The 14,942-nt window shown below is 42.2% G+C and overlaps 2 protein-coding genes across 7 annotated transcripts in view; both read left to right on the top strand.

Annotated features, from left to right (window-relative positions):
- The first annotated feature begins 3,499 nt into the window (after positions 1-3,499).
- CKS2 (CDC28 protein kinase regulatory subunit 2) lies at positions 3,500-12,279 on the top strand. 2 transcript variants are annotated; one of them, XR_008618267.1, is made up of 4 exons: positions 3,500-3,680; positions 7,171-7,298; positions 8,773-8,971; positions 12,205-12,279. XR_008618267.1 is itself a non-coding variant. In XM_024130869.2 (3 exons), exons 1-3 carry the CDS (start codon positions 3,622-3,624, stop codon positions 8,823-8,825), a joined length of 240 nt encoding a protein of 79 aa, XP_023986637.1. In that variant the 5' UTR covers positions 3,500-3,621; the 3' UTR covers positions 8,826-9,101. The 2 variants fall into 2 exon arrangements, 1 of the variants encoding a protein (XP_023986637.1); XM_024130869.2 differs by lacking the exon at positions 12,205-12,279 and having other exon boundaries at positions 8,773-9,101.
- Positions 11,053-14,942, top strand: part of SECISBP2 (SECIS binding protein 2) — a 67,215-nt gene continuing 63,325 nt past the window's right edge. For all 5 annotated transcript variants that reach the window (XM_055087300.1, XM_055087299.1, XM_007104698.4 and 2 more), the window contains exons 1-2: positions 11,053-11,199; positions 12,205-12,353. In XM_055087300.1, coding sequence (XP_054943275.1) covers positions 11,164-11,199; positions 12,205-12,353 — 185 coding nt within the window. In that variant the 5' untranslated portion in view covers positions 11,053-11,163. The remainder of the gene's footprint in view (positions 11,200-12,204; positions 12,354-14,942) is intronic.

Here is a 14,942-nt window from a genome sequence, read left to right on the forward strand (position 1 = left end):
TTATCTTTCCTTAAAACTGGGAAATTCACAGCCATTATATTTGTATAGTATTTCCTCTCCTGTTTATTCTCTCCCTTGTATCAAATGGGACTCTTGTATCGAATGTTGTCACTTCTCCCTTTAGCCTCCAGGTCTTTTTACTTCATGTTTTCCGTCTCTACCCCTAACTGATGGTATCTGGGACTGTTACTCAACCCTGTGTTCTAGCTCACTGATTTGTTCTTCATTAGTATCCACAATCCTTTCAGTTTACCTATTGGATATTTTATTTCAACTATTTAGTTTTCAATAATATTGCTATTTGACTCTTCCTTAAGACTGCAATTACTAATATCCTTTAATCCCTTATGGTAGTTATAACTTATAGTCATAATTACAAAAAATAAATGTAAAAAAGAAAAACTTTTAAAGTATGTGGTGAACTACAATGTGTAGTTATGATAAAAATTTAGCAAATTAGTAATGAAAAGAGTACACACATCCTCAAAATGACAGAGTATCTAGAACTTCAACAAAACTGCAGTGAACATTATACTGGGCTGGTTATTACATCCCAAAGTCAGTTTGTCTATCAAGTTATCTTAATTTTTATAAGCCACTGCTACACTGTCTTAATTACTATAGGTTCTTAATAAATCACGATCTACTAGAATCCATTAAAGTGTCTGCTATTCTTGGCCCTTTTCTCATCCATATTATTTATAGTCAAATAAGTCCTTTGAATGTGGTATTTTTATTGGAATTAGACTGACTTGACAATCAATTTGGAGATAATTTATATCTTAACCATATTGAGTCTTCCTAAGCATGAACATATTATATTTGTCCATTTATTCAAGTCTTCATTTATGTCTCTCAAAATTTCATAATTTTGCATATCAGCACCTTGTATATCCTTTGTTAGGCTTATTCCTAGGTAGGTGAATTTGATGCTAATACTTTCTTTTTGAATAGGTTTTCTAGTTTCTGCTATATAGAAATGCAACAGACTTTGGATATTAATCTTAGACATATAATTACATCAGTTGCAAATGACAGTTTTCTCTTTCCAAAGTTTGCCTTAAACTTCTCTTAATTGTGATGGCTGACTTCTGTACATTGTTCAATATAATTGGAGATAATAGAACATTCTAAAGAGAATGCTCCCAATGTTTACTCATAAGAATTATGTTTTTTATAGATAAAGGTTAACGAAGTTTCCTCCTACTCCTAATTACTAAGAGTGTTATCACTGGTGAGTGGTGGGTTTACAAAGAGTTTGTATTATAAAAGTGAATTTTAGCAAATGTTTTCTTCTGCTTCCATTGAGAGGATTTTTTTCTCACACTGTTAATGTGGTGAATTACATTAACAGATTTTCTAATATTAAACTATCCTTGCATTTGAAGATAGTATATCATCCTTTTAAAAAACACAATTGGATTCAGTTGGCCAGCATTTTTTTTTTTTTTTTTTCCGTAAGCGTTAAAAAACCTCTTGTGGCCTCTCCCGTTGCGGAGCGCAGGCTCCGGATGCGCAGGCTCAGCGGCCATGGCTCACGGGCCCAGCCGCCCCGCGGCACGTGGGATCCTCCGGGACCGGGGCACGAACCCGTGTCCCCTGCATCGGAAGGCGGACTTCTCAACCACTGCGCCACCAGGGAAGCCCTGGCCTGCATTTTATTTAGGATTTTTACATGTATCTATTTGAGTGAAAGGTACAGGTACTTTCCTTTCTCACGTTGTTTTTTTGAATCAACATTATTCTTGCCTAATAGAATAAACTCTTCTGCTCTAGAAGAGTTTATAATTAAGAAATAAACTCTTGGTAAAACTTTTCTGTAAAGCCATTTGGGGCTAGAGCTTTACTTTTAATTTATTTTTTTAGTTGAAATATTCATATACCGTACATACGGTTCACCCTTACGTATACAGTTCTGTTTTTTCCTATTCACAAAGTTATACTGCCAATACCAGAGTTGGACTTTTAATTACCGCTGTAAGTTAATTGATATAGGACTCCTCAGTCTTTCTCTGGCTTCTTGAGCCAGTAGAGGAAGACAAGCAAGCGGAAGCGGATGAAGGAAAGACGGAGACCAAATAGAAAACAACTATCAGAGAATAACGAGGAATCATAAGTGTAGTAATGACACGGCGCTAAGTATTTTTAAAATTTTTCTTGAGATCGTATGCCGTGTACAGAGACATACACAAAAGTATTATCTCAGAGTAAAATAACATTATATTTGGGATCTCTTTAAAAATATTCTAGGAAAAAGGGGGAATAGATGAAACAAGATGGGTCAAACGTTAATGGCTGAAGCTGAGCAACTGGTATATGGAAGGTGATTATACTACTATTCTACTTTTCTGTGTTTGAGATTTTCCACAAAGGTCACTGTAAAAATATACCTCTTAGTAAGCTTTTCTTTCCCAGGTTCCACCAAAAAGTTAGTGACTTCCTTACCCAGCTCCCTTAACGGGTTATTCACATCCTTTCTTTTGGCTGAGTCATGCCGGATCTTAGTTCCCTGACCAGGGATCAAACGCACGTCCACGGCAGTGAAAGCGCCTAGTCCTAACCACTGAACCGCCAGGGAATTCCCTGCACGTACCTGTATTTTAAACTAAGATTCAACGCTAAGAAGCCAAAGGAATTTTTGCTAACCACTTTTAATCCCGTTGTCCTCTACTAAACATCATTATTTTAGTAATCTTTTTATTTTCCCATATGCGCGCAAACACGCATATCTACAGTTGTCGGAGTGCGCAAACGGCATGGGAAGACAGTTTTCACCTAACATAGGTCTCTGGGCCATGGCCCCACCGCCATCTACGCAGCACTCCGTGGCGAAGTTCCGGAACGTCCCACTCATCCTGGCGGCGCGCATCGCCGCGGTGAGACATCTGGACGTCTTCCTCATGTCTGGGCACAACTTCGGCTTTTCCGCGTCCTTACTCCCACAAACCGGCCTTGGGCGCCCGCGGTGATAGTCCTCCCCTCACGCTTCGCACGCCTGAGTTTCCCACAGTCTAGGACCACCGGTTGCCCTTCCTCACCTCCCACTGACTTGAGACGCGGAGCCCGGTCTGGGGAGGGTGCGCCTGCGCACAGACCGCCGTTCGACGGACAGCCCCCACGCCCCGCCCTCGCCAAACCCCGCGATACCTTACCCCTCCCGCCTGTTCGCTGCCCCAACGGCTCCGCGGACCTGGAACTTTCTAAACCCCTGCGCACGCGCTCTACGGCCCTTAACGTCCCGGCTCCGCCCTTCCCTGGCCGCTCCCCTTTTCGTCAGGGAGCTCCCCGCCCTCACGCCACGCCAATCATCCACTTCTTTCCTAGGCCGACCTCGCAACAGGCCTCTGATTGGCTGATCTTGTGTGCGAACGCCGCGGAGAGGCGGCGACGATAGGCTGGGAGCCGGTTCCGGCCTATCCGCAGAGTGCGCGGAAGATGATTGGTCAACACCGTCGTCCAATCAGCGGCGGGATGTCGGATTCAAACCGGACTCGTTTGGCTTACGGTCGGTTGGTCTCAGTCGAGTCGTTGCCTTCACCTGACTGGGGCGTGTTGCTCGCCTGCGCCCGTTCTTCGCGCCTCGTCGCTCCAGTCCCGTGCTGCCCACCGCTCTCCCGCAAGATGGCCCATAAGCAGATCTACTACTCGGACAAGTACTTCGATGAGCACTACGAGTACCGGTGAGCGGACCGGACGGCCTAACTCAGCCGCGGCCCCGGCCGAGCCTGAGGTGGAACTTGGGCCTGGGGGAGGGTACCAGGGGCCAGGACCGGGAATCGGGGTCGAAGCGCGTCGGGCTGAGGTTTGGGTCGGAGCTCGGGGCCGGGGGCCGGAGGTAGGGTTAGCGTCGAGCCCGGGGGCCGGCCGGGAATCGCGGTTGTGTCGGGGTCGGGCCGCCCGGGCGGGAGCTTGCGCTCCTCCTAGCCTGGCGGGCCGGCCCGGCCGGCTTCCGCTCTTTGTTCCTGTCTGTGAGGAGGACGAGGCTGGGGCCGCTTCTGGTGCAGAATTGTTGCCTTAAGGGGAAGGGGCCGAGGGCCTGAGCAGACCCGGCGTAGCTGAAGTGCAACGCCGAGAGACCGACTCGCAGCGGTTCCTAAGAACTTAAGGCCTAGTTCGCATTTAGGCAAACGTCCCCCTCCCAGTCCCAGCGGGCGAAGGGCTGTCGGAAGGGTAATTTTGCTCAGGTAACGTCGCCAGAGAAACACTTCTTTTTTTCTCGCATTTGAAGTTAATGGCACTAAAAAGTAGCTTGTGGGGGAGTCCCCCTAAAATGAGCTTCCTTGGGATTCGAAATGTGTCTCGGGTATGGCGACTTCGGCAGGGGCTGGTGCGTGTTAATCCTCTTGGGTTATTATTAAAGGGGCTTCCTTGTGAGACAAAATTGAGAACTCGAATGCATTTGGGGCATTTTTTTCTGCTAGTGTGTATCGGCAAAATTTTTGGCTTTGAGGGATTTCTGGTTTCTGCAGCATTATGTGATGCACTAGAGCATAGTTGCTAAATGCGTAAGATTAGCAAAAAAATTGGATTGTGTGAGGGAAGAAACACTTAACATAGCCTTAACGTGTGCAGAAGACTTAGCTGGGGTGTGGCTTCAAAGACCAGCGCCACCCAGTTCTCCTGGGTGGTGACTAGGACGCTGCATTCTGGGAAACTACCAACTTGTAGGAGGGGCCAAATAGTGACCTTCTTTTCTGCCTCCTATCCTTTTACGTTAGATTTCGAAGAATGCTATTTGAGTTAGAAAGGATATAACAGTGGGTGGCCTCTTTTTTCCCCTCCCCTTAGTATCTTGTAATTCTTTCTTAGTATCTTGTAAATCTTTCTCTGGAGAAAAACGGAGGATTTCTCTGGGCAGCTTTGCAGGTTAGTAATACCTGCATTGTCCAGCAGGCGTTATCCAATAAGGGACAGAATGTAAACTACAATCTTTCTAAAAATCTGGGAGAATATTAATTGTGAAACATGTCTGGCTCCGAGTAGTACTTTTCAGGACTTTTCCTGGCAGTAGTTCCTTCCGTTTTTTAGTTTAAGTATACTAGCATAATCAATCACTGATGAGCACGAAGTAAACTAGTCTATGCTATCAAGATTTTAGCCTAATTGACTAAGTGGTTTGTGTGTAGTAATGAATAGAAGAAAATCTTGTCATATCTGAAATGATATATTCTAATCCAATTTTAATCATTACTATCTAATCCAGTATTAATCTAATTAATATCTAGTCCAATATTAATTAACCCTGGTCTTTCTTGACCAAGCCACTTGCCTTTATCAAACAGGACAGTAATGTCCAGAGAAGGGAAATTTAATTGTATCTTGCAGTGTTATCTTAGTAGCTCTTCTGTTGTTTGTATTGTTATGGCCTTTTTTTTTTTTTAACCTCCTCTTCACCCTCCATGATAAGCCCTTGGTACTGAAATAAATGTTAGATTTTTGGTAACAATTCTCCTTACATGTAGTTAGAAATATATAGAGGAGTTATATCCATGCAGGAAAAAAAATACAGGTAGACTTCCCATCTGAGTTTGAAGCTACTTACACATTTTTCCCTCGTAATCAAATCCTGATGAAGTTAGCCTGTCTCCATGGTTTATGGAGAAGGTAGGGTATATGACTTATATCTAGACATAAATTGGTTCATTTTGTACGGCATACATAATATGAGTACAAAAGCTAGTTTGCATTTTACATTTCTCTTGAGACTAATCAACAATTATGTAGAAGATAGAAATAAGGTAACAGGCTATTTGCAGACTCTTAAAAGTAGATGTTAAAGCAGTATTTCAAGAGTCAATGAGCTAGCTGGTAAGTATTGCTAAGAATCATCATGTAGTTCACTGGAATTGGTAAAATTTTTACCAACTATGATAGTAAGCATAATTTGACTTGGTGGCCTTGTGGCCAGCAAGCAACGTAACACAACTGTTCTAAGGCTTGATTTTGTTATGCAAATTATAGGAAATTGGTACTTAACCAACCACTCACAGACTAGAACTTAAGTTGATGACAGTTTAGTGCTTATTATGGGTTATGGGTTCAGTTTTCCTGTGACCAGACTGCTCCTTTCTTACACCCAACAAATTCGCAGGCATATATCCAATACTGGTCAAAAAATTTGGTTGGTGGTAATGGGTGACGGTATAAAACTGCTGCTGCTGGAAGTGATTAAAAATGAGCCTGGGAATTTTGATTTTTATAAAGATCCTTTCAATTGTAATTAAATAAGAAGTCGGTGGGGGGTGCATATTTGTTTTCTAAGAATTTTTCAAAGCTCCAATTATACCTATTCCTGATGATTTGACATTGAAGAATATTGCATGCCTTCCTTAGAAATTGATTAAAGTTTTGGATATAGGCCAGTAACTTATTGGAAAACTGAATGTCTGTGTTTTAGGTAGCAGGTACATGTATATGTGCATTTAGTGTTTTTTGCTTTTAATTTTGAACAAAGTATAAAGCAACTTCTGGAGTTATGTACAAGGACTTGTGTCTACTACAGATCTATAGAGTAATAGGAAACCCAAATTAACTGTAACAAGCTAGATTCCCCCACCCCTGCTACCTGGGGCTAGTATGACACTTCTTAAAATCAGGGACCATTCTTAATTTATAATCACTTCTGTGGTCTTAGATGGCTTCTCTAGCTCCTTGATCATATCAATCTGCTTCATAACTAACAGGAAGGAGAAAAAAGAATTGGGCATGTTCTTTTCTTTCGAGGATACTTTCCATAAGTTCCATAATTTCTGCTTATATCCTGTTGGGCAGGATTTAGTCACATGTGACCAGAGGTGGCTGCAGGGGAGGCTGGGATGTCTTGGATAACCATGTGTCCCACTTAGTTTTTGAGGTTCTATTCCTGAAGAAGATTGAGACAATTAGCAAGCAGCCTCTATTAGGGAAAAAAGTTAATCATAAATAAAATGCCTTCTACTTTTGGACTGCATATTCTAATCTCTAATTTGAACACAGGCCATCAAGATCAGAATTAAAGGTAGTAGAGAGTAGTCTTTAAGGTTGATGCTAATGGTAATGTAACAGGGTTGCTTTAAAGAACTTTAAGGGCAAAGAACTCAAATTTTAAGTATCCTAAAGATGCATGTATTAATTGTAGGAAAGCCATATTATTCACTTAGAGCACTAATATTTCACTGTATTTGTTAACAGGCATGTCATGTTACCCAGAGAACTTTCCAAACAAGTACCCAAAACTCATCTGATGTCTGAAGAGGAGTGGAGGAGACTTGGTGTCCAACAGAGTCTAGGCTGGGTTCATTACATGATTCATGAGCCAGGTAAGTTTTGCTATTAGGGAAGCACTAATTGAATTAAAACAGTAGTGGTTGTTAAAAATTTTTTAGTAATATTGATGTTTCAATGGTATCCCAAAGTAACTGATAAGCTTGACTTTTTTTTTTTTTTTTTTTTTTGTGGTACGCGGGCCTCTCACCGCTGTGGCCTCTCCCGTTGCGGAGCACAGGCTCCGGACGCACAGGCTCAGCGGCCATGGCTAACGGGCCCAGCCGCTCCGCGGCATGTGGGATCCTCCCGGACCGGAGCACGAACCCGTGTCCCCTGCATCGGCAGGCGGACACGCAACCACTGCGCCACCAGGGAAGCCCTAAGCTTGACTATTTTTGAATGCCTGATACCTCCCTAGAGAGGGTTCCAATTTTATAGTAAATAAAATACCATGAGTGAAAATAATGCATTCTTCTAAACTGTAAAAATAACCTATTTAGTTTAAAAAAAAGGATATTGTTTTATTTTAAAATGCGTGTCATTGCTAGTAGTATCTTGAAGTATTTTGCCATAAATATATTTAGAATTCTGGTATCTCCTCTTTGAAAACTAAGAACTTAATGTAAGACAACTTGAGTGTCCTGAAGTTCTGTGTATAGAAATTGACGCAATTTGAAGTGATTTGTTTTTTCCTTTAGACAATTCGTATCTACCACATTAAGATGAAATAACACAGCTAGTGAACTCAAATGTGCTGCCTGTGTTATACTTGAGTGCTTATGCTATTATTACATGGTATTTACCAGACAGTTTTCCAGATTACTGTTAGTAACTCAGTAAACCAGACTAAGAAACTTTGTGGTGTTAAATTGTGTTTTTGGGTTATCAGTAAATCTAACTAAAGGACTTATACTGCTTTGAACAAAATTTGAAGTCTTAGAAGCTGAATTAGGTGAAACTAAAGCCATCTTGCTTTCTGCTTTTGTTAAAGCAGCAGCAGCAGCAGCAAAAACTCTAAGACTTGTAACTTTCTTGGGATTGGAGCATATAATTATATTGAAAAGATGTTTCTCCAGATAATACAATGCAACCGAGGATCTTACCTATAGGTTCATAGTCGGTCCTCCACCTGCCGAAACAGAATCTACAGGGATGGGACCCTAGGACCTGCATTTTCCGAATGAGGTGTTAAGTGTCTTTTCCAAACAAGAGAAGACCTTTTTCTTTTCACTGGAATTGAGATTCTGAAGATAGAAACCATTCTCCTTCTCAAATAGCAGCTTAACAGCCCTTTTCTCCAGGGTGTATAAAAACTGGGGGAATATTCATTGTTAGGTTGTTTTCTTCTGTTTACTGTTTACAGAGACATGGAGCAAAATTTATTTCAGATACCTCAATAAGTAACATTAATTGACCATAGATTTATTTTACTTCATTTTGGTTCAACTGAGAATTCTTTGAATTTTTGTTGAATGAATGAAAATTAACCATGATATTAAAATAATATAAAACATTTTTTTTCTACAGAACCACACATTCTTCTCTTTAGACGACCTCTTCCAAAAGATCAACAAAAATGAAGTATATCTGGGGATCATCAATTAAATCTTTTTCAAATTTAATGTATATGTGTATATAAGGTAGTATTCAGTGAATACTTGAAAAATGTACAAAGTGTTCATCCATTCCTGTGCATGAGCTGTATTCTTCACAGCAACAAAGCTCAGTTAAGTGCAACTGCTATTAGGTTACTGTAAGGTGTTTAAAATTTCTTCTAGTCAGTTTTTCTTTTAATGTAAGTGCCTGTTTGACTTCACCTGTTATTTTTGTTAAATAAAGTTTGTATGTTGCATTTATCACTGTTTGAAGTTACTGAGGTTTGTTTTCTTAAGGTTAAATTGTGACTATTGAGGATGTTGGGTGATTTCAGTTTTATAATTTTAGTCCTGAGGAAGTAATTTCACTTTATAGAAATGTTAGGTGGGTTTAAACCCATTAGCTTGGTGTGATTGAGGGTACCATTTTTTAATTTATTTTTAATTTTTGGCTGTGTTGGGTCTTTGTTACTGCGCACGGGCTTTCTCTAATTGACGCAGGTGGGGCTACTCTTCATTGCAGTGGCTTCTCGTTGTGCAGCACGGGCTCTAGGCGTGCAGGCTTCAGTAGTTGCAGCACGTGGGCTCAGTAGTTGCGGCACACGGGCTCTAGAGCGCAGGCTCAGTAGTTGTGGCGTATGGGCTCAGCTGCTCCGCAGTATGTGGAATCTTCCTGGACCAGGTATCGAACCCATGTCCCCTGCATTGGCAGGCGGATTCCCAACCACTGTGCCACCAGGGAAATCCTGAGGGTACCATTTAAATTCACTTATGAAGACACTTAGAACTAGGGATAAGTTTAATAGAGCCAAGGTAGATTTTATAGCTCTGTCATTAATTTAGTTCCTAAAGAATTGTCTAGAATCTCCAACTGAACAAAAAGAAACCCAACTTAATACTCTGGGCTACTTCCACTTATGTAAGTACTGCCACACCTAGTTACCTTGGGAGAAACCATTTAACCCCATTTCTCTTTTCCATGTGCCAAATGGGGATACAGTTTTCTATAAAATATCAGCATTTTAAAAACTTCGAAAGCACTGTAAAAAGCACCCTTCCTTCGGTGTGCATTTTGTGTCTGTTAAATTGCTTTTTTAGCTGCTAGGAATATATTTTAGAGTGAATGCAAACAGGCTTTTTATCTTCATTGCTTTATGCTGGAGAAACCTTTTAGGTGAGCTGCCAGTAAGCATAAGACCCCAGATCCCAGTGTGGTGGTCCTCTATGCCCCTCTCTTTAGAAAAGCGTGGTGCCTTTACACAATGAGCACAACAAACACTGAAGGTGGTGATGGGCAGGAGCCTAGAACTTATTCCATCCCCAGGGATCCACCCATTGGCTAGAGGTCCCAGGTTAGGACAACAGAAGGATGCCAGAATCATTAAGTAAACTATTGTAATTAGTACAGACCAGTGTACTGCATAATGCTCAACCTCTCCCCACTCTGGAGGTTTGGGTGTGTCTAAGTATGTTTAATCGACCTGTGGGATCTGCACAGAAGGACACCAGGAGATGAGCTGCCTGCATTTACTGCTTCAAATACCGTGTAGTCCCTCAACAGAGGAAACCTACAATCAGCCTCCAGTTTAAGATTTTCAACCTAATTAACCCCTATCGGTCAAACAGCTTGCACTCTTCACCAAGTAAGCAAGAGTTCTTGCCACTGCACCGTCCCTCCCTCCCCACTTCCTCACTCCGTGTCGCCCACTTCCCATCCTACCTAAAGCCTCCTGCCCTGGAGACTAATTACTTCCACCCTACTTTTCCATCTCTACTTTTCCCAGCACATTCCCTAGTGGTCAATAGCTGTCTGTTGAACTGAGCAGTTTTGAAGTTCTTTTCCGCGGTTACTTCCAAACTGCTTTAGGTTCTTGGAAATTTAAGACGCCAAATCTTGTTGGCTTTCTCCCTTCGTAGGACTACAGGGTATGCGGTTCCCTTAAGTCCCCAGCCTCCCCACAGACCCCTGCCCCGCTCCAGGTGCCCGCCACCCTGTGCACCGTCCCCTCGTCCAGGCCTGGCCGACGCATTCCGGGGGTTGTCCGCTGTCTTTGCGGAGACAGTCTTCTGTAACTCCACACCTTGCACGCGCTGCGCTTTTGCAGCCCAGAGAGCCACCCCACCGGGCACCTCGCGCAAGCCCAAAGCCGTCACCGCGCACACTTCCGGCCGGAAGCAGGGCGGGGCCTGGGCGCGTTTTTGTGACGCAGTTCCTGGAGTTCGCTCCGAAGGTGGAAAAGCGGGGAAGGCAGCGTAGCACTTCGGTTCCGCCAGCGGTCGGGCTACTGGCCTCTCTGGCCAGGCCTCTTCCTAGCCACCCGCCATGGCGTCGGAGGGACCGCGGGAGCCCGCGGGCGAGGTGAGGATGGCGGCCCTGGGCGCCCCAAAATGATAGTCTTGCGTGGACGGGGTAGGAGCTGGATTAGTGTGGCCCGGAGGCTGGTTGGGGACAGGGCCGGGGGCGTCGGGGTGGGCGGCCGCGGTCCCCAGCCCCCGGGCGCGCCCACACGGCCCGCGGTTAAACGCGGTGAGAAAGGACTCTGTCGACGGGAAACCGCCTCTCGTCTCGAGGCTGCGGAGGGGTTGCGCTACCGTGCCGGCTCACCGCACTGCTGATTAGTAGCGGAGTGTTTAAAGCAGCTTGTTAGTAACGTTTTCTGAAGCGGAAGTCTGCTCGACGTGCTCAGAGTACCTCTAGAAGGAGCTCTGGCAATCTCATAAATCGGCTTTCACACAGATTAAAAGCCATGATTATAAGTTGTTAGTGGAAGTAAATCTCTCAATACAGATGTAAAAACTGAAAGAAAAAAAGCCCAACAAATTTTTTAATATTCATATTCCAAAGGCTCATGGCGATAGAAAGATTTTCTAGCAACGCTTACTTTTGCGTTTCAACAAAACAAATTTTAGTGCTTCCTTCGCTGAGTGAAAAGCAACAGTTTAAAGTTCTTTGGGAAATTTAATAGAAATAAACTTCCGCAGTGTGTTTTGAGCGCTACAGTTAAGTTTGACAGTCTCGATTGTCCCTAACTCAGCTGAGAGAGGTAAACTACCATATTCTACGTTAAAGCTAAGGAAACGTTGTCACTTGTGGTTCTAACTATACAGTCTGGGTTGACTTTTACTCTCACTTTAATTGGTTGTCCTTATTTTTCATTTTTAATATTTGGTAGACTGCTTTTTCTAGTGAAAAAGTGTTTGCGGAGAAATTGTTAGAAAACAAATTCTTGTCTTTGCTAGGCAGAAGTATTTGGACAACAGCATTAGCATTTCTGGGGCTTCGAGAAGGGAGGGACTCACCCTTTTTTTTTTCCCCACTTGCATGATCTCAGAAGGTAGCCAAAACCCCTTTTTCTTTCCTCAGGGCATCAAGTTGTCAGCAGATGTCAAACCATTTGTTCCTAAATTTGCTGGGCTCAGTGTGGCATGGTCAGAGTCTTCAGAAGCACGCGTTTTTCCCAGCTGTGCAGCCACGACATACTATCCATGTGTCCAGGAACTAGCAGTGCCTGAGTATGTATTCTTCTGAATGTCTTGCCTTACCTGGGGACTTTGTTGGTTGACTTTAATGGTGATTAGACTTGAAATATGCTGCAGCTAACACATGAACGTTTTCAGAGCAACTGGAGAATATGCTCCTCAGCCAAGAAGCGTCTGAGCCAGTAGCACAACTTAACTGTGTCCCACACCAAAAACTGAAGCTTCAGCTCTCCTTTTCTTTCTCCATATTCATTTGATTATTTTTGGCACAGAAAGTGCAGACTGCATTGCATTTATTAGTGGGAAATGCAGTTCATTTGTGCATACGGTTTATAACTGTATCATGTATCTAATGGGAGACGAAATGGCAGGAATGAGTGGGCGAGAGGAAACTGGGCAAAGACACGCCCAATAAATAAACATTCTCCTCCGTTTTAGGGCTTAACATTGAAAAATCTTGCTCAGTGTTGGAGTGGGGCCTAGTAAGCATGGCTGCCTCTTTGTGTGGATAAGTCTTTGGAAATTGCTGAGTTTTGCTTTTATCTGTTTTGCTCTATACATGTCCTATGGAGATGGATTCTACAAGTTTTGGTTATAAATTCTTCTAGATTTGAGTTGAAAGAAGGCTTATATTGTCCTTTAAATGTTCTTTTTCCTTCTCAGGATTTATTCGCTGGGTATTTACAAAATTGTTTCCATTTATTAGCTGAATTTAGAAAAATAAGTGTTAAGCCTTGCACATAATTGTGTGGATTACTTGTAGGTTTATTTTTAAGGCATTAATCACCTTTATGCTTATGTAAAAATCCTTGTCTTTATGTTCCTTTGTTGGGTCAGACTTGTTTCCTTTTTTTCCCCATACCTACGTGGTGTAATTGAAAATAGTTTATACTTCATACAAATTCTAGAACTGTGTTCACAAGAATGAAAGGTGGAATGAATAAGAAAATCATTGGGTTGTCTGGTGTATTTAGGAAATAAGGAAAGTTATATTTTTTGACAAAAGTTGAAGTCCTGCCTGAATGTGCTGAAGCTCTTTGGTAGGAATACCAAGTTTTCCATTGTAATTTCATTCTTTGTAAAAGGGAGGTTGGCATGGGTCTCTTTTGAGTCATTTCCTGCCTTGAGTGGCTCACATAATAAAATACAAGATGTATTGCACTCAGTGACAAGAACTCTTAAGTCATCTGCTGGGTGAAATTCTAGTGACCCAAAATAAAGGTGGAAAATATTTGCATAGCTAAAGCAGCATTCTGGCAGTAACATGAATTGAGACTAATCAGAGGCTCAAGGATGCTAAATGCTGAATTTTAAAATTATGTTTCTTAACCCCTTATCCCTTTATAGCTTTGATTTTTTTTTTTTTAAATTGTTTATAACCACTGAAAAGGTTGACTGACAGTATTCCTGCCTGGCAAGAAAACAAAGACAAAGGAGGCATAAAACCAAAGGGCAAGTTTAGAAAGAATGAGTGCCTTTAAAGTGGGGATGAAATGGTGAGACTTTACACAGTAGAGAAGTGATTATTTAGTCAGTTCTAATATAAGTTAAGACATGCCTTGCTATAGTCAGATTTTGTTTAAATGGAGATCTCTTGCTGCCTTGAAAAAAGGAGTAGAATTTTCTGTAACAAACATATGTCCTCTTTCCTACTTACTCCAGTATAGCAACCTAATTCTGTATGTCCTTAAAGGAGTGACCTTTTACAGAATATCTATCTCTAGTACCTCTAGCAGTGCTTGCCAAGGGACTTCATTTATTCATTTGGAGTTCCTTAGTGAAAGGCTATTATATGGAAAAGCACTAGTTCCTAAGTGGGGAAAGACTGTCTCATGAGCTATGCTCCTGTTTTTGTCTTATATATAGATTTGAACTGGTGGAGATGGAAGAACACAAACTACCAATCTCCTCCAGGTTTATGTTATAGACAAGACAAATATCAATAGAAGTATTCTGGTATATAGAATTGGCCGTGTTTGGGAAGTAGTGAGTATTTACTGGTGTAAAGAACAAATAGAGGTTATGCAAACAAAGTAATTTCTCTGTTCCCAGTCATCATCCCTGGACGATGGTTTTTTAGATTGTCATAGTACCTGCTTTGTGACAAGTCCTGTGCAACACATGCATGAGGACATGTGTGTTTTGTTTGGGAATTACTGAATATGTTCATTTCTTTCACGCTTGCCACAATCCATGAGGTTGGCAGGGAGGTGTAGTATTATTTTACACAGGAGAAACTGAGACTAGAAATGCTTGTCCAAAGTTCCTCAGAGACGTAGCACCAGGACCAGAATTAGCATTCAGTTCTTCTGACCTAAGTTCATTGTATTCCCCAAAGCTGCTGTTGCTGTCGGTAAAGTTGAGCTTTTTCAGTATCTTGTAGTATACTGTAAAAATCACAGTGCCAATGGATGCTTTTAAGTTAAACCTCTCATCTATGAGAACTAGCAGTTCTCCACAGAGTGTGGCTCATGTCAGGTAGGTGGGTGGAGGAGTGACTGGATTCCTGATAGGTCCTGGCCTGGTTAGAGGGGACCAGATGCAAGATATGTTTGGGAGACAGTAGAGGAATAAGGCCCCATTGTTGGGGGAAGCCACTAGTCGATTGGCCTACATGGTACA

This window comes from Physeter macrocephalus, chromosome 9 (genome assembly GCF_002837175.3).
Source record: "Physeter macrocephalus isolate SW-GA chromosome 9, ASM283717v5, whole genome shotgun sequence".
Lineage (NCBI taxonomy): Eukaryota > Metazoa > Chordata > Mammalia > Artiodactyla > Physeteridae > Physeter > Physeter macrocephalus.